The sequence below is a fragment of the Trematomus bernacchii genome, unplaced genomic scaffold (genome assembly GCF_902827165.1).
Source record: "Trematomus bernacchii unplaced genomic scaffold, fTreBer1.1, whole genome shotgun sequence".
In the NCBI taxonomy this organism is placed as follows: Eukaryota; Metazoa; Chordata; class Actinopteri; order Perciformes; family Nototheniidae; genus Trematomus; species Trematomus bernacchii.
This window is the reverse complement of record NW_022987762.1, coordinates 160321-183170: the sequence shown is the minus strand read 5'-3', so window position 1 is coordinate 183170 and position 22850 is coordinate 160321. Positions and strand designations below refer to the sequence as shown.

General features: G+C 38.1%; 2 protein-coding genes across 2 annotated transcripts in view; one reads left to right on the top strand and one right to left on the bottom strand.

Annotated features, from left to right (window-relative positions):
- Window positions 1-22850, top strand: part of LOC117496631 (zinc finger protein 501-like) — a 119774-nt gene that overhangs the window by 28432 nt on the left and 68492 nt on the right. The window lies entirely within an intron of this gene.
- LOC117496632 (zinc finger protein 678-like) lies at window positions 1781-14252 on the bottom strand. Its single transcript, XM_034148346.1, has 3 exons — window positions 13963-14252; window positions 13491-13550; window positions 1781-2966 (listed from the first exon to the last, which is right to left on the bottom strand). Exons 2-3 carry the CDS (start codon window positions 13521-13523, stop codon window positions 1848-1850), a joined length of 1152 nt encoding a protein of 383 aa, XP_034004237.1. The 5' UTR covers window positions 13524-13550; window positions 13963-14252; the 3' UTR covers window positions 1781-1847.

Genomic DNA, 22850 nt, shown 5'->3' with positions numbered 1-22850 from the left:
GGAATAGCAAGGCTATTAGAAATCCATGGTTGAAACACAGCATAGTAAAACATTTCTTCATAGTTCAGAAACCATTACAAACATCAACTAAATTGGAGAAACAGCATCTCTGTGGCCTTGTGTTGGCATAGTGTGAACGCTGGTTAGAACATAAAAAACTGTTATATAACAAACAAATATAACATTGTAACAGGTTAAGATACACAAGAAGGTAAAAGGTATGACAATAACAAATGAAATACAGTAAAAAAAAAAATATGATTTATCTCGGAAAGATAAGACACAAGACAGGTGAATAGATTCAACAATATAAAACCCTATAAAGCAGCGGTTTTCAAAGTGTGAGGCGCGCCTCCCCTGGGGGGCGCCAGAGAGCTTCAGGGGAGGCGCAGCGTGAGAAAAAAATAAAGAGAAACAATGAAATCTAGCTCGTTAACTTCAGCTAACTTTATGCGAGCGGCAACATGGATCGATTTTTAGTGAAGTTACCTAAAGTGAGAGAGGAGACAGCGTCTGGCCACCCCAGTTGGCAGCTTTGTTTTGAAATAAAAGTTGTGGCTCATCGGACATTTATCAGAGAAAATCCCTGATGTCCGAGTGCAAGTGAATGCAGCACAAGACGCGAGCCTTGTAACCCTGGCGCGAGCGAGGAAATGTGATTGGCGGCGATTTCATTTGAACGGGCGGAAGAAAACGAGAAGCATTCGGACCCAAGTACACGGAAGGAATAAGGTATTTGCGGTCTACAATGACAGAGAAGAGACTGTCAAGTTTGGCTGTGCTCAGCATTGAATCAAAACGCACTAAAGCTTTGGATGTTAATACGTTTGTGAGGCGTTTTGCTGAACAAGATGGTAATCGCCGCATTCAGCTGTAATAGGCATGCCAACTTGATGCTCTGCTCACGGATGACTCGAGCATTAAAAACTGTTAAGATGATGACCTTACGTGTGTACATATATTTTTTTCTTTGTGGGGGTCTGCCCTGAGAAAGTCAAATAAGATGGTGTGTAAAACTACACTGTCCAGACAAAAATAAGTAACCACTTTGATTTAACTAGGCCAGTAGGTAAGGGCATTCCACTGGATAATAATACCCCTGCATTATAGCAACAACAATAATAATAATAATAATAGCAATAATAATTGGGAGGGGGGGGCGCGGCTGTTCTTATATTCTCTGAGGGGAGGCTCACCTTCCCACACTTTGAAAACCCCTGCTATAAAGTAAAGTGAATATATAGGTAAAAATTTTGTATTAATAGTAATAAAAACATCATAATTCTAATAAAGGTTAAACGATTAAAATATAAAGAAACCAACGTAAAAATAAATGTTGCTATTGAAACTGTTAAATAACTAATAAGATAAAACCCTTCCTATATCATAAATGAAACAATGTAAAAGTAGGTAAATAATAAAGACTAAAACACCATTTAAAGTGGGGGGTTGCTAATAAAAAGCTAATCTAAAGAGATGTGTCTTTAGCTGGCATTTAAAAATGTCCATTGAGCCTCTCTGATATTTCCTGGTGTTCCACAGTTTGGGAGCGTAGTGGAGAAAAGCCTCACCCATTTTATTTGGGGGATTTTAGGGATATTTAAAAAGCTGAGGAGGACCTCAGGGCTTGTCCAGGGACATAAAACAAGACTGACTGTGAATTGAAGTCTGTTAGTCAGACTTCAATTCAGAAAGACTCTTCAAATATAACTACAGCTCTCAGGACATCGGGAGGAGGAAACAGCTAGCTTGGCTCTCATAGTTGTTCAAAATTATGCAGAATGGATTCGCTCGTGGACTTTAAGGTGAATACTTTGAGAAAACCTGTTGCCACACTCTTAAGACCACTATGGTTTTTCTCCAGTGTGAATACGTTGATGTTTTTTGAGAGCACCTGATTGAGTGAAAGTTTTCCCACACTCTTCACAGCAGTACGGTTTTTCTCCAGTGTGAATACGTTGATGTGATTTGAGATCACCTGATTGAGTGAAAGTTTTCCCACACTCTTCACAGCAGTACGGTTTTTCTCCAGTGTGAATACGTTGATGTGATTTGAAAGTATCTGATGTAGTGAATGTTTTCCCACACTCTTCACACCAGTACGGTTTTTCTCCAGTGTGAATACGGTGATGTGATTTGAGAGCACCTGATTGAGTGAATGTTTTCCCACACTCTTCACAGCAGTACGGTTTTTCTCCAGTGTGAATACGTTGATGTAATTTGAGATTACTTGATGTAGTGAATGTTTTCCCACACTCTTTACACCAGTACGGTTTTTCTCCAGTGTGAATACGTCGATGTGATTTGAGAGCACCTGATGTAGTGAATGTTTTCCCACACAATTCACAGCTGTACGGTTTTTCTCCAGTGTGAATACGTCGATGTGATTTGAGAGTACCAGATAGAGTGAATGTTGTCCCACACTCTTCACACCAGTACAGTTTTTCTCCAGTGTGAATACGTTGATGTGATTTGAGAGCACCTGATTGAGTGAATGTTTTCCCACACTCTTCACAGCTGTACGGTTTTTCTCCAGTGTGAATACGATGATGTTTTTTGAGATTACTTGATGAAGTGAACGTTTTCCCACAGTCTTCACAGCTGTACGGTTTTTCTCCAGTGTGAATACGATGATGTAATTTGAGATTACTTGATGTAGTGAATGTTTTCCCACACAATTCACAGCTGTATGGTTTTTCTCCAGTGTGAATACGATGATGTAATTTGAGATTACTTGATGTAGTGAATGTTTTCCCACACAATTCACAGCTGTATGGTTTTTCTCCAGTGTGAATACGATGATGTAATTTGAGATTACTTGATGTAGTGAATGTTTTCCCACACAATTCACAGCTGTATGGTTTCTCTCCAGTATGAATACGCAGGTGGCTCTTTAAATCTCCAGATGTTGTAAAGGATTTGTCACATTGCTGACAGCTGTGACGTCTCTCTCTTCCTTTGGGTTTCTAGAAAAGACGGAGAGAGAAAGTAAATCTAAAAAGCATAAAAACATATACAGTTAACACAATAAAAACTCTCTTAATATAAACCTTGACTTAACGGAATACTACTTTTACTAACTGTTTGTGTTTATTATATTTGTATTATATTAGATACAGTAATACAGCAACATTCTAACCACAGTAAATACCAGAGGTGGGGGATTCGAGTCACATGACTTGAGTCGAGTCACATGACTTGACTCGAGTCGCATATTTTTGGACTTGAGACTTGCTTGACTAACATTGATCAAATCCTCGACTTGACTTTGACTTGGTATTCATGACTTGAGAATTGACTTAGGCTTGAGACAGATGACTCGAAAGGACTTTACTTTCTAAAATAAAGTATTTGCATTTGAATTGTACGAAGCCCCTAAAGGGCAATGAAAGAAAGGAGTGAGAGACAGTAACTCGTTCGCAGGAGAAAGTTACCGGTGTGCCAAGTAGGAAGTGGAGCGCACAGGAGACAGACGTTTCATTGCAGACTGTTAAGTTTATGTGGGGAAATGGCAGTGCATACATTATTTGAGATATATTTCGAAGTTGGACTTCATTTTAGGGACATTTCGGCCAGGAGAGCTACCACTTCCATCCATCATTCTCACAAACCTGCGCTCATTGAGCAACCAAGTGGACACACTATGGACATACACAAGGTACCGTCATGAATATCGTCAGGCCTCTTTATTATGTTTCACGGAGAGTTGGCTATACAAATAGTGGCGGCGCAGCGCCGCTGCTGAAATATACGCGCCGCTGCTAGGGTGCGCCAGCCAGGTACCAAAAAAAAAAAAAAAAAACGTTTATACTTTTTTATTTTTTATTCAAATAATAATAAGTGGCGACCCTTTTTCATTTTTGATTGTTTGTTATGTGGATTTGTAGTATTTGTGTTAGTGTATGTTCAATAAAAGGTGTATTTTTTGCTAAATCTTGAGACATTGCCATTGTATGTACTAGGCAGGGCCGATTTTTGGCATAGGCGGTCGCCTAGGGCGCCAGATCTGGGGGGCGCTGCGCTAGTAGCTCTGGGAGGAGAAAACACATGTTTGACCGTTGGCGCTCATCCTAATTAAGTAATTGTAACACCCTTTTCACCCCGGTTACACTTTTTATTTGCCCTGTACGATGGGCGCTGTAAGTGGGGGATGTTGGCTTATCAGGCGCCCGCAGCCAAAGTGCGAGAGAGAGAGAGAGAGAGAGAGAGAGAGAGAGAGAGTGCAGGACGAGAGAGAGAAGTAGAGATGAGAGAGATGAGAGCTAGAGAGCGAGAGAGAGATGAGAGACGAGACCGAGAGCGCAGAGAGAGAAGAGAGAGAGAGGAGAGCGAGAGAGAGAGAGAGAGAGAGAGAGATGAGAGAGAGAAGAGAGGAGAGAGAGAGCGACGAGATGGAGAGAGAGAGAGAGAGAGAGAGAGATGGAGAGAGAGAGAGAACCGGGTACCGTTGTTTCTTAGAATCTGGTGCTAGCTGCGCTAACGGATATAAGAAGTAGATGTTTCTACAACCAGGGTGGAGGAGAGCTCTCCTGTCAGACTGAGAGGCTCAGTGAGGTAAAGGACTCTCTGAGGGTTTAGATAGTTAATTTTAGTCTAAGTTATCTCAGTGGGTCTCAAACGTTTTGACCACAAATTATGTAAACACATATTTCCAAGGCACTCCTTTATAATTATTAGGATAAATAAAAACAGGTTTGAAATCATTCCAATGTATTCTATAGGACAGTAAACCAAAAATATCGTTTAAAGTTGGAGAGATACAAAAATATGCATAAATAAATAAATGTTAACTAGGTAAAATAAGATATGAATGAACAACAAAAATAACATTTATTTGTTATTGGCTATGGTAGGTTATTGCTTATGTTCATATACTTATTTGATTATTAAAATGTAAACCGATCTTTTTCATATGGGTGTTTTAGAGTTGTACCCCCTAGATCAGGTCTCTAGTAATTGTGTGCTCAAAGTGCACCAGATTGAAGCATTTTACTTTAAAATGTTCAAAAAAATCTTCCCGGGGGGGGGCATACCCCCGGACCCCCCTAGAGGATGTGACGTCCACCCCCCAATTCAAACATGTTCATACAATGCTGAATACATTTGAAGCCATTTTGACGTATATTACCTATGTCAATAAGTTCCTGTTTTTGTAGTGTATTTGTCTTTTGTAGAGATTTTTCATTTATTCTTTATATATAAAATCTCGCCTAGGGCAGCAAATTGTCTAGAACCGGTCCTGGTACTAGGCATCAAGAGCCTTTCTTGTGTTGGCAGACACATAGAAACAAATTGGCGGGGCGCACTTTGCACGTGCACACACTAAAACATTCCACACGCTCCGCGCTCACATTATGCCTTAGCACCGCTGCTATGACTCCATCCTAGGGGAAACACTGTAACCATAAACGTTATCGTTTATTTTCTCCGTCTTTATATGTAGATATGACTTTTCTCTGTTAATCTCCGTCACGTTGTTTCCATAGCAACAACAACTCCCTGTCAACAGCGCTAACTCTCCTTCAAAATAAAAGCATGTCCATAAAAAATAGGAAGCCAAGCCAAATTACACTTAAGACATATACAACTGCAACGAAAGTAACAAACACAATGCAATATCCTTTTCAATTTTAAAGAACACAAATTGGGTTGTATACATTAACAAATAACTATAAAACAACAATATTGTAGAATAACAAAATGAATGCCGTGAATAAACCGAAATACACGTGTTGAAGCGGTTCGCTGCTGATTACTACGCCCCCCCCGGGCCGAATATCCGAATATTCGCTGCTGATTACTACCGAATATCCGGAGCCCGAAAAATGGTATTCGGGACAGCCCTAGATCACACCAGAAAAGACAATATCCTGGACAAATGCTTTGTAAATGTTAAAGGAGCCTATGTGACTAAATGTAGACCACCAATACTGAACTCTGATCATAATGTTGTGAATATGATACCAGTGTATAAGACCAAACTGAAGAGTTAACCAGAAAATAAAGTAATAAGGACATGGACAAATGAAAGTAGGGAACAGTTGAAAGCCTGTTTTCGTTGGACAGATTGGGAAATTTTTCAGGAAGGTTCACTAGATGAAATAACTACTGTTACCAATGACTATATTAACTTCTGTGTAGAACTAGTTGTTCCCACTAAAGAAATAAAAATCTATCCAAATAATAAATCATATGTGACTAAGGACATTAAAAAAAGTTATAAATACCAGGAAAATAGCTTTCAAAAACAAAGACTATGGAGCACTTGGACAGAGAAAGAACTGAAAGTCAAGTTGAGGGAATCAAAACTGGTATACAGAGAGCTTTTGGAAAATGCTTTTAAAGCCAAAGACCCCAAAAAAGTATGAGACCCCATGAGAACCATGACAGGAAAGACCTCTTCAGCTAAACCTATTGTGACGGACAATGAATTTTGTTTTGCCAATTAACTAAACACGTTCTTTACCCGTTTCGAGTCACTGGATGATTCTGCCAAGTGCACTGAAATTCTCGAAACAATAATCCCTGCTTCCTCTGACAAAATAACCATCAGTGTCAAAGAGGTCAGAAAAACATTTCAGTACACCAACACCAACAAAGCTGCTGAAAAATGTTGCTACTGAGCTGGCTCGAGTGTGGCAACCCATCTTTCAGGCTTCCATTGACACGCACACCATCCCTCTGTCATGGAAAACTACACACATAAAACCACTGGCCAAAAGAACATAAGGACTGCAGACCAATAGCCCTCACCTCAGTGATCATGAAATCATTAGAAAGAATTCTGCTCCGATTTCTTATCAGTATAACACAAGACATACTTGATCCATACCAAAATGTTTGCCTATAAGCAAGGGGGTGGTACGGAAGATGCTGTTGCTACTCTGGTTCATATCATTACTAAACATTTAGATAACAAGCAGACATCTTGGTGTCAATAATTGCCTAAATAGAAGTAAATCCAAACCTGATTTACTGATATGCTGCTTCCTCATCAGTAGAGAGCAACTTGTGAAGGTTAACAAAACCCTGTAATTTGACATCACAACCCATGTAGGGGCCCCCCAGGGCTGCGTGAGTTCAGCTGTGCTCTTTACTAGCTTCCTTTTAGCTTTTTTTGATGACTTTACTGAACTGCTGTCTATAGTGTGTATTGACTTTGACCGTCTAGTAGGGGTGTAACGGTTCAAAAACATTTCGGTTCGGTACGTACCTCGGTTTTTAGGTCAAGGTTCGGTACGTTTTCGGTACAGCAGAAAAAATTATCACAAAACATAAAATATTTTTTGGGGGTTTTTAATTATTATTAAACTGTGAATAATGTATACACTCAAATAAATACATAGATATGTAAATTGTAATCTAGGGCTGTGCAATTAATCGTATTTTAATCGCAATTACGATTTTGGCCTGCCACAATTACGAAAACAACATAATCGAATAAAACAATTATTTTGCTTTGCTAGGTTGTGACAGTGAACTAGAACATATTTGATCTAATTTATTTTGGTCTAATTTATTTGTATTTATCATATTTATATATGATAAGTAGCTTTTGGAAATGCGCTCCAAAATATTTGTTGATCTTGTTTATTGGTATTTATTATTTTGATATTATTTATTTAAAGTTTTTCAGTTGAATTATACGTTCAGGGTAATCAACAGTTATAAGATACTGTTCAAATTATTATTTGTATTCGTTTTAAAGTTCAATAAATGGATGTTTTCAAAGTCAATGAATAATCGTATTTAATAATCGTGATATCAATTATTGACCAAAATAATCGTGATTATGATTTTTGCCATAATCGCACAGCCCTATTGTAATCCCTGTAATTTTTGCTGTATGATGTCCTTTTGTTGTTCTGTTAATGTTTTTATGTCTTCATGTGGAACCTACTGCTGCAGGTCTCCCTTGAAAAAGAGATAATTGATCTCAATGGGATTTCACCTGGATAAATAAAGGTTTTGAATTGAAATACTAAATATGATAATAAACATTAAGGTGCAGCATTTCAATGAACTGAAATAATCTGTATTTGAACTTTACTGTACTAGTACTCACAAAACATTAAATATTAGTTTTGGGTTTTTAATGTATTATTAAACTGTGAATATTCACTAAAATAAATACAAAATATAATAAAATAAACATTAAGGTGCAGCATTTCGATGAACTGAAATAATCTGTATTTGAACTGTACTGTACTGTACTGTACTAGTACCTAAGCAGCCAGCTTGACATTAGGCATGTCATTGTATTTTCATGTTTTTGTTAAGAAAAATGAACTTGTCCACATTGATTGCCGAAAGGGCAGATCCGCTGGTACTAACAATGTCTCCTGCTGTGGAGAACACCCTCTCGCTAGGGACAGAGGTAGCAGATACAGCCAGGTAGCGCTTTGCTAACATGGCAACATAAGGATATTTGGCGTTTGTAATAGCTTTGGCTCGGTCTGAACTTTTTGCGAGTGTTGGAGGCTTAAATGCTAGTGGGAGTGGGGTTTGCACATCAGTCATTTTTCTTTTGGTACCGGTGATATTCACGTTCGGGTGATGCCTTTTCAAATGAGTGTGCAAGTTTGATGTATTGCCAGCCGCGTAACCAATGTTAGTTGAACAATGCCGACAAACAGCTTTGGTTCGGTCCACCTGTCTTTGTCCGTCATCCTTGAACGTAGCTGCGAAACCAAAATGTTCCCAAACCGGAGACTTCAATGATGCTGGAGGATTTGAGCTCAACTTTATCTGCGTTCGCCATTTCGACAGTTCCTCAAATTACTGACTACATATGAACGCATCCCTGTGACCAGCTCTCATAGTATGCCTCTCGTCCAATGAAATGACTTGGTCACTCTATGACGCGTTGAACCCAATGTGAGCAAATGACACTGAACGCTGCGACGCAGCACCTGAGATTACTTCCAAAAAGTTGTTCACGTTCTCAATTTTTTACGTTTAACGTTATATTCGTTCGGTACACACGTGTACCGAACCGAAGGGCCTATACCGAATAATTTCGGTACGAATACCGTTACACCCCTACCGTCTAGTCATTGGTGGTGATTTTAACATCCATGTCGACAACCCCCAGGACAGAGGGGCTAAAGAACTGTTGTGTGTTCTTGATAACTATGGACTGACTCAGCATGTGACGGAGCCCACGCACAATAAGGGGCACACTCTGGACTTAATAATCTCAAAGGGTCTGAATATCTCTGAGGTTGTGGTGACTGATGTTGCACTCTCTGATCATTCCTGTGTTTTCTTTGAGAGCTCTAATTCTGTTCACACAAATGTTCAAAAAGAGGTAACCACAAAGCAATATTTAATTGAAAATACTAAGGAAATGTTTACTCAGAAGTTTTCTTCCACACTTGCCCTTGCTAACATCTGAGTAAATGAGCTAGTAGATCATTTTAATTCAAAATGAAAAATGTTATAGATGCCATTGCTCCAACTAAGGTAAAGGAAGTGACTGGCAAGAAAATATCTCCATGGAGAAAGGCCATGACCGTGAGAACAGAAAAAAAGAGTGTTGAAAAGCTGAACGTAGGTGGCGAAAAATAAATCTCCAGGTTCTTTTTGACATCCATAATTTTAGTTTTAGGCCCATATCAAACCTCCCATTTCTAGGTAAAATCATTGAAAAAGTTGTTTTTCAACAGCTGAGTAATTTCTTGAATTTAAATAACTTTTTCGATGTGTTCCAGTCAGGCTTTCGACCAAACCACAGCACTGAGACTGCTCTTGTTAAGGTATTCAATGACATCCACTTAGACACAGACAGTGGCAGAACTTCAGTGTTAGTATTATTAGATCTCAGTGCTGCGATTGACACTGTTGACCACAACATATTACTAGACCGACTGGAAAACTGGGTGGGACTTTCGGCAACAGTTCTAAATTGGTTTGAGTCCTACTTAAAGGACAGAAAAAATGTTGTTTGTATAGGTAAATACACATCTGAGTTGTAAACACTGAGTAAGTGCATTGAACAAATCAATGACTGGATGTGTCAGAACTTTCTCCAATTAAACAAAGACAAAACTGAGGTAATGGTTTTTGGAGCCAAGGCAGAACAGATAAAGCCAGAAATCTAGGTGTAGTCATGGACTCTGACCTGAGTTTCAACAGTCACATTAAAACAATTACTAAATCAGCCTACTATCACCTAAAGCAGTGGTTCTCAAATGGGGGTACGCGGACCCCTAAGGGTACGATGGAGTACTGCAGGGGGTACGTGAGATTTATTTTATGTTAATGAAAAAAAACACATAAGTAATGCATTTAAACAAAGTACTAATAGTAGATTAACTACTTTATTCAAAGGTTTACAGTAATTCTGGATAATAAAATGGAAAAAAGAAACGGGGTGCTCTCTTTTCCTCTCCCTCTCCTGACAGCCCGTCAGTCTCGTGCAGCTCGCTGAACCTGTAATAAGTGACCCGACAGTAAAGAATAAATATATTTATAACTAGTTTAGCTAGTTCCAGAGTAGATAAACTAGCTAGGTCTAACTCTTAGTGTATTTAATTAATAAATACATAAATATACCAATTTTAGGTAAAGTAACAAAGTTTGAGCAGTGTGGGTTTTATATTAACCTCTTAAGCACGGCGGTCATTGGACCCCTCCCACCGTTTTTTTTTTCGAGATAATGTCTCAGGGCTTCTTAACATTTATGAAACTATTAATGTGTAGCACCAGATTAACGGGAATAATCTCAGCTAACTGAAGATATGAACCGTTTTTACCAAAACAAAACACAAGTCTCAGAAGATGCTTCTAAATGACCCCTGAGCGAAAACATTCTAACGCACTGCGGCACCCAATTCAAGATAAAGATACCCTTATTACTTATCGTAGCTGCACATACAATATAGCCGATTAAAGCTGAGACTCCACGGATTATTTAGGTATAGTATCATCACTGAGCGATCCGAACTTGCGACAGGGGAAGCAAACACAGACATCACAACACGTACCTTTACAGAGCATTTACGGCAGATCGTCTCACCGTAGCTGTCAATTAGGTCAAAAGACGTGTTCAATGGCATTAAAACGAAAGAAAAAAATGCTACAACTGTTGATCCATAGGTTGATAATGTACCTGTGCCTTTTAAAAAATTATTTATAATCCATAATTCCATTTTTTATGTAAAAATCGGAGCGGAAAAGTTAGCTGCTAATGGTAGCCACCAGAGTGTATGCAGCTTCCGGTTTTGGTAACGCGTCACTCTCACTCCTTATTTGTTAACGTTTTGGTGTGTATATAACTTTCCCTCGATTCCATTGGCTCTAGCGGTTATAAAGAGATTTTATTCATCAAAATCGAGCAAGGGGGGCCAGAGATAGGTCAAATCCACCCAAATGACCCCAGAAGTGGGTTTTTTTGGCTAAATCTCTCTAAAAAGGTCAAATGTCACTTGTTTTGCATCAATCTTGATACAGGGTACTTATTATATGTTGTACTTTGGATTCCTAAAGCTTTTAGTAAGGCAACTGCAGTTATTACACTTCACGTTTTGAAATATGTGTAACTCTGTTAACCTCTTAAGCCCTGAGCCTGTTTTTCAGGTCTCAGGCTCGAAAATGACATTCCCAGAACAAATGACCATATCTTCCCTTCTAAAAGGGTTAAATTAATCATCTTTTTTCTCAAAGTAATGATAAACCTGTGAGTTGGATGTAGAAAAGTCAGAATCAATATAGATGTTTTTTATTTTAAAGAAAATTCAGATTTTACATAGTAAAAAACTGTAAATTATAGTGTCCGTCCAAAAATTCTTTTTTACTTATAGTGAAAACTACCCTTGGATGATGGGTTAGTAGACTGTCACCGAGAATGACAAAGATCCTCAGTGAAGCACAAGCCCATGTTTCTCACTAAATTGTAAGTACAACTTATTAAAAAGATCAGTTCAATGCAACTAATGTCGTCTTAGTGTTATTGCATGATGTTAAAATTGGTTTGCCATGAATTTAGTGATGGATTGTAAACATTTGAAATGTAGCATTTAAGTGTTTCTCAGTTACAATGTTGTTGTTTTAATAAATCAGACACTGATGGTGCAGCGCTGTACCTCTTTATATAGGCATTTTTTCCTTAACAAATTGTTTTTGCGCTGATCAGGGGGGGCTTGGCTGAATTTTTTTCTCCAAAGGGGGTACATTATTGAAAAAAGTTTGAGAACCATTGACCTAAAGAACATATCTAGGATTAAAAGACTAATGTCACAGCAGGTTTTGGAAAAACTTGCCCATGCTTTTATCTTCAGTAGACTGGACTACTGTAATGGTGTCTTCACAGGTCTCACTAAAAAATCTATTAGAAAGCTGCAGCTGATTCAGAACTGCTCGAGTCCTCACTGACACTAAGAAAGTGGATCACTCCTGTTCTGAAGTCCTTACACTGGCTTCCTGTGTGTCAAATACTGGAGTTCAAAATACTGCTGCTGGTTTATAAAGCATTGAATGGTTTAGGCCCAAAATACATTTCTGACTTCCTGCTAAACTCTGAACCATCCAGAACTCTCAGGTCTTCAGGGACTGGTCAGCTTTCTGTCCCCAGAGTCAGAACTAAACATGGAGAAGTTCAGTTATTATGCTCCAAATATCTGGAACAAACTCCCAGAAACCTGCAGGTCCGCTGCAACTCTTACTACTTTTAAATCCAGGCTGAAGACTTTTCTTTTTGCCGCTGCTTTTAATTGAACTGTTCATATCCTACACTGCACTGTAACTTGTATTCATGTATTTTGTCTTTTAATGTTTATTGTATTATCTTTGCTTTTTAATTACTGTTTTTAAATGCCATTTTCTTAATGTCTTTCATTTTTGTAAAGCACTTTGAAAGGTACTATATAAATAAACGTGCCGTGCCTTACTCTCTACACTGATGATTGTGTCTGTTCTGCAGTACTGCAATGCTACCTGGTACAAGTGTTTGTCAACAGCTTTAAAATCAAATCTGCTCAAAGATTGTTGGTCACCCTGTCAGAGACTTTCTGACTCAGCAGACCATAATAACCTGAGAGGCTGTCCAACAACATCACCTGGGACCCAAAGCATGCTCTGAACAGAGAATATAAACTGCTACCATCTAATGGAGATTCAATAAAGTCAGACTGAAGCATCCTTTGTGCTCCAGTCAGTCCTCTCAGTAAACACAGAGCTGAGTCCAGATCAAAAGCACGCTGAAGGCTCTTTGAGCAGGTTGTCTCTCACTGATCCTGCTGTTATGTTACATGTTTGTTGTTTATGTATTGTGTCTTGATATTTGTTTATGTTGATGTTACAAATGGAGCTGCTGTGATGCAAGTCACATTTCAGACTTGATCAATAAAGTATTATCGTGTCGTATACAACAACGTTCTAACCTATATCTAACCATATTGTGCATTCATATTGTATTTTCGAAACAGGTTGTGATCTTTCATTTGGGGATAACAGTGATAGGAATATATTGTGATGAAGTGCACACTGACCTGAGCTCCAGGGGTCTCTTTGTTCTCCTCCATGCTGCTCTCAGTGCTCCTTCTGTGTCTCTGAAATAATCAACACAACTACAGCTGACACAAAACAAGACAACTCAATACAACCGACAGACGCAACTAAACAAATCCACAGCCACTTCGTAGGTTCATAGCAGAGGAGAGAAGTAACTAAGTACATTTACTCAAGAACTGTACTCAAGTACTATTTAGAGGTACTTTTACTTTACTTGAGTATTTCCATGTAATGCTACTTTGTACATTTAGAACAGTTCAGAGGTAAATGGTGTACTTTTACTCCACTACATGTATTTAATATCTTTAGTTACTTTACAGATCTGGATTAATGATGTGAAATATAATCAAGTGTTAAATCAGACTTTAGTTCCACCTGGAGTATTCACAAGCTACCCTGCAGCTTTTAAAGTCATTAAAACTAACACACACACACACTGAAGGATGTTACCTCTCTCTCTCCTCCTCGTCCTGGTTCTTCAGTCTTTCTTCTCCTTGATAAAACACTGCCGTTAAACACACTAATCTCCCTTTAATGCCTTTACTTATGTGTACCGATCAGCCACGTGGTATAAAAAGCTACGAACAAAGAACGGGAACAAAAACACGGTGTAACGGATAAAAGCACGGATAAATCACCCTCCAAGGATAAACTAACTCTTTGTATGTGTTTTTAAAGTCTCTTGAACACATTACATTCGTTATAAAATCTGCATCAACGTCTGTTAGCAACGTGTAGCTTCTGAGGACCGGAAGCTAGAAACGGACCGCCGCAATGCATCATGGGATTAGAGTTTTTGTTTTAAACATCATTTCACTGCCCCCTGTGGTGAAAAGATAGAAGAAAACGAACGGTATTAAAATAAATAATAATTACATTATTATTATTAATAATAATAATAATAATAATAATAATAATAATAATAATAATAATAATAATAATAATAATAATAATAATAATAATAATAATAATAATAATAAATATAAATATGGGACTGGTATGACGGATTTTAAACATTGGGAAAAATGTTGTTGTTTGAGATAATAATTTATTTTTATTATATATGTTTTATAATGATTGATCATTAAAGTGTTCTCAAAGCTGGTAAAGGTGCAGCTAGTTTGAATGACTTTGTATACTGCAGGGTAGCTTGTGAATTTACTCCAGGTGGAACTAAAGTCTGATTTAACACTTGATTATATTTCACATCATTCATCCAGATCTGTAAAGTAACTAAAGGTATTAAATACATGTAGTGGAGTAAAAGTACACCATTTACCTCTGAACTGCAGTGGAGTAGAAGTACAAAGTAGCAAAATTGTACTTAAGTACAGTACTTGAGTAAATGTACTTAGTTACTTTACACCTCTGTTAAAGATACATCTAAAATGACCATAACATCACTCAAATAGGATGTAATTGCGTATTTGGTTTAGATATATTTACTAACTTTTACTAAATTATGTCTTGTCAGAAAGTGTTTCCAATCACCCACAGAAATGTGACTTGCTTTTTGCTGAATTTGAAACTCATTGGCCTACTTACATCCAAACAGTCCTTCCTTTCATATTCTGTTTTTAAACTAGTGAACAGAAAAGGAACTGCAAAGGGTTTTAGAGTTTTGAGTTTTTACCTTAATGACCAAAATATCTTTGAGTGAGAGGAGGGAGGGACCTCTCGGAAGTAATTTCCAAACAAAAGCCTTCGTCTGGTAAAAGACCCTCGATGACAGAGGAAGGTTTTGGCTATTGATAAGAAGAGCCTTAAAGAGGGCGGGATCAGGGATCAGTCAAAGATATTCAAGACAGATTTTGAAAACAGAAAACGAACGAACATAGCTGAAGACAAAAGATGTCAACAGATGTATCAGGAAACAGATCCTATCTCCATATCGAATGAACTCTGGAAAAAGTGGTGTTTTAAAATATAAAATTAATGACAGGGGAATGAACCGTGGGCTCCGCAAACAGAACCAAGTCTTAGACCTCTAGTCCACGGTGAAGTGTTTTAGATATATGAAAACACAGGTGTTGTCTGACAATAAACACACCAAAAAAAGCAGTTTTAACCTTGTGAACACAATGAAATAGTGACTTTGTGTGGCACTGCTTTTGATTGAACTGTCAAATATTAAAGCCTTAACACAGAGTCAGATGTTCTGGATGGTGAACCATGGAGTACATGCCCATGCATGTAAAAACAATTCTTAGACCACTAGATCATTGTGAAGAACTCTGTATGACCAAAACAATTTGAACTTGAAAACATGTTGAAATATAGTATTGTGGCACTGCTCTTTACGTTACTGAACTGTCAAATGATTAAACCCTTAACTTATAAATAATGTCAAATTAAAAGTGACTTTAAACATAGCTGAATATAAATTACACCTGAGTGATGAAGCCTGTGCCCACATGTAAAACCAGAGCTTAGACCTGTAGGCCACCATTAAGACTTAATAAGAAAACAGGGATTTGTCTAACAATAAAACACAATGTAAAAAGCAGCGTTTTGAATTATTAAACGTGTGAAAAACGCACATTAGACACAAAAAAAGGCAGTTTTTAACTTGAAAACGTGATGAAATAGTGACGTATCGTGGCACTGCTTTTTACATTACATCTACACACTTTACTACACACACCTACAGCTCCTACAGCATAATATATATCAGGTTATAGCCGTTGTATATTTTATTATGTGAAGCACTATATGGTTTTAGTAAATATCTACTCTTTGTTTGTAGATATTTAATAAAGCCTCCAAATAAAGAGAGTAATTTAGGCTTGTTAAATACAGTGGAGGAAATAAGTATTTGATCGCCAGCAGATTTTGTAAGTTTGCCCACTTACAAATAAATTAACAGTCTATAATTTTAATGGTAGGTTTATATAAACAGTGAGAGTAAGAATATCAAAAAGAAAATCCAGAAATTGACATTATATAAAAGATAAACATTTGCCTTTAACTGTGGGAAATAAGTATTTGATCCCCTTGCAACAAACAAGGATTCTGGCTCCACAGACCGGTTAAATAAGTAATCTTCCTTTAAAAGTACTCTCTAATATCAACTTGTTACCTGTTTAAAAGACACCTGTCCACAGAATCAATCAATCAGATTCCAACCTCTCCACCATGGACGAGACCAAAGAGCTGTCTAAGGACCTCAGGGTGAGATCGTAGACCTGCTCAAGGCTGGGATCGGCTACAAGACCATCAGAGAGCAGCTTGGTGAGAAGGAGACCACTGTTGGTGCCCTTATTCAGAAGAATAATGTGTGTTTCTAAATGGAAGTAATAATGTTGATCTTTGGCATCAACCCGACACGTCGTGTTAGGAGGAAGAGAGATGCTGACTATAACCCCAGAACACCATCCGTCAAGCATGGAGGTGGAAACATTATGCTCTGGGGTGTTTCTTTGCTAAGGGGACAGGATGACTTCCTGCATCGAGGAGAGGATGGACGGGGCCAATGTCCTGTAAAATCTTGGCCCATAGCCTCCTTCCCTCAGCCAGGACACTGAAAATGGTTCATGGGTGGGTCTTCCAGCAAGACACTACATCTTAACATACGGCCAAGGCAACACAGGAGTGGCTAAAGAAGAAGCACATTGAGGTGATGGAGGGGCCTAGCCAGTCTCCAGACCTTAATCTCATAGAAGATCTGTGGAGGGAGCTGAAGCTTCCAGATGCCAAGCATCAGCCTCAAAACCTGATGGATTTGGAGAGGATCTTCAGAGAGGAGTGGACCACAATCCTTCCTGAGATGTTCACAAACCTGGTGACCAACTACAAGAAGCATCTGACCTCTGTGTGTCCAACAAGGGTTTCTCCACCAAGAACACATGTTCTGCAAGGAGATCAAATACTTATTTCCCTCGGTTAAATGCAAATCAATGTTTATCTTTTATATAATGTCAATTTCTGGATTTTCTTTTAGATATTCTTACTCTCACTGTTTATATAAACCTACCATTAAAATAGCTGCCCTGGGGCCAAAACCGCGGCCAAAAGATGCGCGATCCAAAAATGAGCTTCCAAATTGCTTTATTTTGAATGGGCGGTGAATTCGAACTGTACTGATTGTCCATCCTGGGACACTTATGCATTGCTAAATAAATTGAGTAGGTTAACATACTTGCCCTCAAGCAATCTCTTTCATATTTACAACACTTATTCACAAGTGGGATGGGGTGTCGGGCACATAATTGCAGCCTCCTTGGCGTGAGCATGCAGGACTTGTGACCTTGTACATTTAAAATACACAGAAAAAGGGTTTCCAAAAAATAGTATCCATTCATGAGGCAGGTTTTTTACTATAAAGCGGCCAAAATCATAAAAATATAAGAAAGAAATATAACTCAAAGCAAAGTGCCGCTGAGGCACCCGCCAGCTAATCTTATGCATGGGTAAAAATCAAGGTCCGAGCTAAAGTTGTTTTAGTGCAATTTATTATACACATATACAAGCACTTTTCTTCGTTCTTACCCGATAGTAAAAAACCTGCCTCATGAATGGATACTATTTTTTGGAAACCCTTTTTCTGTGGATGGCCCGCTGCAAAGAGGGATAAAGGATTTCCTTATTGAAACTTCGGCGAGTCGCTTGGAAAAGGAGGACAGACGCCGGCCTCATTTTGGAAATGTTTGTACTCGAGGCAGTGCGCGTGGGACTCGTGAGTAAACAAGAGGAAAAAATGAATGAGTCATGCTTGTTGTGATTTAATTAATGGATGCATACGCAAATGAACATATGAGCCGAACGTGTCAAATGTTATGGATGGAATCATTAAATGCTTCATCAAAGAAATAAGGACCACAAGCCAGTTTTACGCACGCTGCGGAGAGCGCCGTTATGGATTAACGTAGACGCAATCTGATCAAAGGAATTGAATACAATTAAAAGCAACTCAAGTAAAAATGACTGAACCTAAAACTGTCATGGAGGCAGAGGATCTTTTAAAATCCCTCACGGCCACACGCAGAGGGAAACTTGGAGTGTGCACAAGAAAACTAAATGAAACTAAAGCCCTGCTCACTGACGGTGGAAATGTTGATGATGTTGATAATTGTATGGATATGTTTAAAACTGCTATGGATGAATTCAATAAAGTGCATCATTCTCTCCAACAACTCTTATCTGAAGAGGAAAAGGACATTGATGTAACAGACTGGTATGAACCCAGAATTATGAACTTTAATTACTTTGCAAAGGAAGTTAAAGCATGGAGAAGAGAACGTATTGCACAACTACAAGTTGATCCACTTGACAGTATCTCCAATGCCTCAAAAAGGACTACAACATCAAGGGCCTCATCTGCTGCTAATTTAGCATCAGCAGAAAGGGCAGCTCTGGAGGCTAAGTCACTGCGACTGGAGGAAACAATTCTCAAATCAAAAATGGAAAAGGTGGAGATGGAATCACAGATTGCAGCAGCAGATGCCAAAATGAGGGTTCTTCTCAGCCCAAATGAGGATGATCATCTTGGGGATGCTATGAATGCTTATTTAGATGAAGTTAAACTGGACAATGTGGAGCAAACGTATACAGACACTTCTGTCTTGGAATTTATTGAAGTAGCTGCTGTACCTAAAACTCCACTACATAGAACAATTGTGGATTTCCATAAAAGATCTCGGCAAGCAAAAGGTGCATCAAGCCCACAACTGGAAAATCCTGCAATCAACACTTTTACTCAGGAAAACCTCAACACACTGGCACAGAGACAAAAGGACATCGCTGATCTCATGTTAAGGCAACAAAATCTTTCCCTCCTACCTAAGAGAGAGGTGTGTTGTGGCGATCCAGTACTCACACAACATGAAAGAATGAAACAGAGAGGAATCAATGAAACACAAACACAGAAATAGTTGAGATTAATCATTATTATTTAGTTGCGCACCACCAAACAACAATGGGGAAACATTACCTTGCTTCAACAGCAACCAATCGCAGAAATGGTCCCACGAACACAAGAAAACACAGGCCAAATATACGTTTCCTAAATGACACACGAACATGTTCCCTAATCATGTTTAACGCACACACATTGTCAGGTCTCCTAAACTTGGACGCACCAACATCAGAGCAACATGTAAGTTCCAGATGTCAAAAGGTCATTATCTCATGAAGTCTTTAGGAGCCTTGCAGGATATGAATTATCCAATTAACAAACTATATATATCGTCTGCACATGAGCGCACATACATTTCTTTACATTAACTAACACACCAACATCCTTATCGTTTCTTAGCTAATGCATGCTGGATATGAACCACTAACTAACAAGACTTTAACTGTATTATATCTGAGGAAGACCTCTCTTGGAGTTCCTCTGACCTTTGCCAATTTACTTAACATGGGTACATCTGCTGTTAATTGCAAAGACCATTGATAATTAGCAAAGAGACTCATGGGCCTCTTCCAATATCTGGAAACTGTAATTAAATTATAGTTATATTGAGAAGGTCCAAGACTTGACATAACATTCCCTCCTTTTATTCATTTAAGTTTCCAGATCATACAAAAAAACTCTTACAGATAACCTACTGAGTTCCGCCCTTGAAAGCCCAAAATGACTTTCTGAAAAATATTTATCAATGAATAATCATTTTACTCAAGGCAGAAGTCACAGGTCACCTGTACTGTACCTACTCACAAATAGCCAAAAAACCACCTTTTAGATTATAACACAAAAAGTGGAAGAAAAGACAATTTGCGCTAATCTACTCTACTTAAATGGAAAATCATTTAAAAACCTCAGTATGCTTAAGAGGAAAAAATCAATTTGTCCCATTCAAGTTTAACAAACTTACATACATAACCTTCCAAAACACTTATAGCAAGATGTAACTGTCGTCCACTCTTTCTGCTTCTGTTATATTGTCCAGTGAACGCTTCTTCAGGTGGTGCACGTTCCGATCTCCATGCGTAGCCTTTAGATGGAATATCTATCTTAGCCTTCATGCTGTGATGTCCCATCTCATAGCAAAATCTCTTGATGACATCTGAAGCAACATCATTACCATTTGAATTGGACAGAACTGTAGTCAGAAAACTGAGACTTCTTTAAAAGAACAGTTAACGGTAGATCTTCTTCTCTGGAGTTTGAGATTACTAATATACTTGGCTTTAAATCATCTCAGACATCTTGGGTTTTGTTCTTCGTGTTGACCCAAACCCATAAGACAATAGCAGTGGAAGAATAGCTGGAACTGAAGGTAGTCATCCAGCTGCCTTCATTGACACTCCAGTTTGCCTCCAGACGCAGCTCCTTAAACATCTGCCTCAGAATGATCCATCTTCCCTCCTTCAGATTGCAAGGGAAAGACAGCTTTGACCTGGGTAGAAAATAGCACTTGCATTCTTGGTTAACAGCCTAAAGTCGACCACTAGGTCTTAGAGTCTTACCTATAATTTTTAAACCTCTTGAAACCATGAAATATTGTTTGTGTTGTGTTTTTACTTACCCACAATTTCCTAAGCACACAACAAACATATTCTGCAAAATTGTTCAGCCACGGTGCTGAAACCAATCAGATCTCAACTTCGAACATTAGGCAAAAAGTTGTTTAGGCAAAAAGTTGTTTCATTTGCCCTCTGGATCATGTGAGGGTTAACAAATTCACATGAACAAGAACAATAAACCCATTATACCCCTCCTGGAAACATTGTCCTCTAAACCATAGAGACCATGTTTCCCCAAGTAAGATACTTCAGAGTACCCATCTGCTCATACAATGTTATTTCAAAGTCCTATGACTCATCATCAGGAAAACTTTCTCCTGTCAAAAAGAATCAACAATGTTAAATATCAAGTTACATAGTCATCAAGTCATGCAGGGATCATGCATAGTCAGACAAATTTCATGCACCATGTCTCACAATGGTTCAACTAATATTGCATAGTCAGAAATCCATTGCCAAAAGCATTGTGTACATCCCAAAATAAAATCACTCTGTCGGTGGGTCAGTGTTACTGTAACAGTCAGGAATTGACAAATCAATTCACATTCATTCAGTCTTTGCAAAGTCTAAGTCAGTCTTGAGATCTCATGTCCTATAGTTGTGCACTTTGATATTCTACCAGCTGGAGTTTTTAATCAGTGACATCATTGTGTGGATGTCAAACAATGCAACAAAGTTTTTCCCGTGTTCGCAGCACAATTTTCTTCAGATGTTAAACAAACAAATGATCAATACACTTTATTAATGTACTGCCCCTAGGAAACACAAAGCCTGACAAATGTTCTTGCAAGGCATCCCTAAGTGAACCTGCAGTCATCTGCCTTTTTAATTAATATTTCAAATTAATTAATAATAATAATAATAGTCCTTTTTATTAATTTGTTTACCCTTAGAAGTGAACATATCTCATAATGTTACATCAGGATGTTAAACTAAGTGTTAACCAAATCAATCATACCAAACCATTTTACAGTACCAGGTACTAAAGTAAATCATTATTACTGTATCAGATTTAACTGGTGATTGAACAAACCAAAGCCTCTTTGTTTACGACATGCAAACCACTAACACATTTCTCCAAGTTCAGCATCAGCCTTCGTTACTCTAAAATTACGTTTTAAATAGGAATATTTAGAAATGGAACAAATATTCAATCTTCAGAAATGTCCTCAATAAATCTCTTTTTAGTGAATAGCCAACATATTTAAAAAAAATGTCAGATATTTAAAAAATTACCTAAATACTCCTTTACTATCAAAGTCTAAAGCTAGACCTAAGGTGAACAGTTTTTTGTAATAGACAATTTAATTCTAAAAAACAAAACTGGACTCATGTTTTTTGTTATGTGTACTTCAAAATACATTAGTAAATACTTTGTGAAGTATTCACAATATAACTAACCCTCTCTAGGATATCAAATCAGTTCATCTTTAACCAGACACTATTTCCCTATTTACTTTCAGTTCATTATAACAATGGTATAACAACCACACGTTTTACCCATAGCTAGTTTATATTTCAAGATGATTCTGTGTGACATAATAATCAGATGTCTTGTATGCTAAACAAAGGATATTAATAGTATTAATCTTTTCAGTATTCTAGACCATCGTTAAACAAGCAGCCTCTCTTCTTAAACACTAAGCATAATGTTCTACACCACCCTCTGGAAAACTCTTGCACAGTTATGCTGTAAAATCATTGCATGATTTCTTCAGAGTCTGAACAGTCTGAGACAAGCCTGTCTCAAGATCTTGTCATAATGAGAACAGTCAGTGATTCGTTGTCCTCTGCAGCTGTAGTCAGTGGCAGGGTCCCCAAAAAGCTAGAAACGGCCTTGGTCATTGGGCTCAAGGAAACTCTCTTTGGCA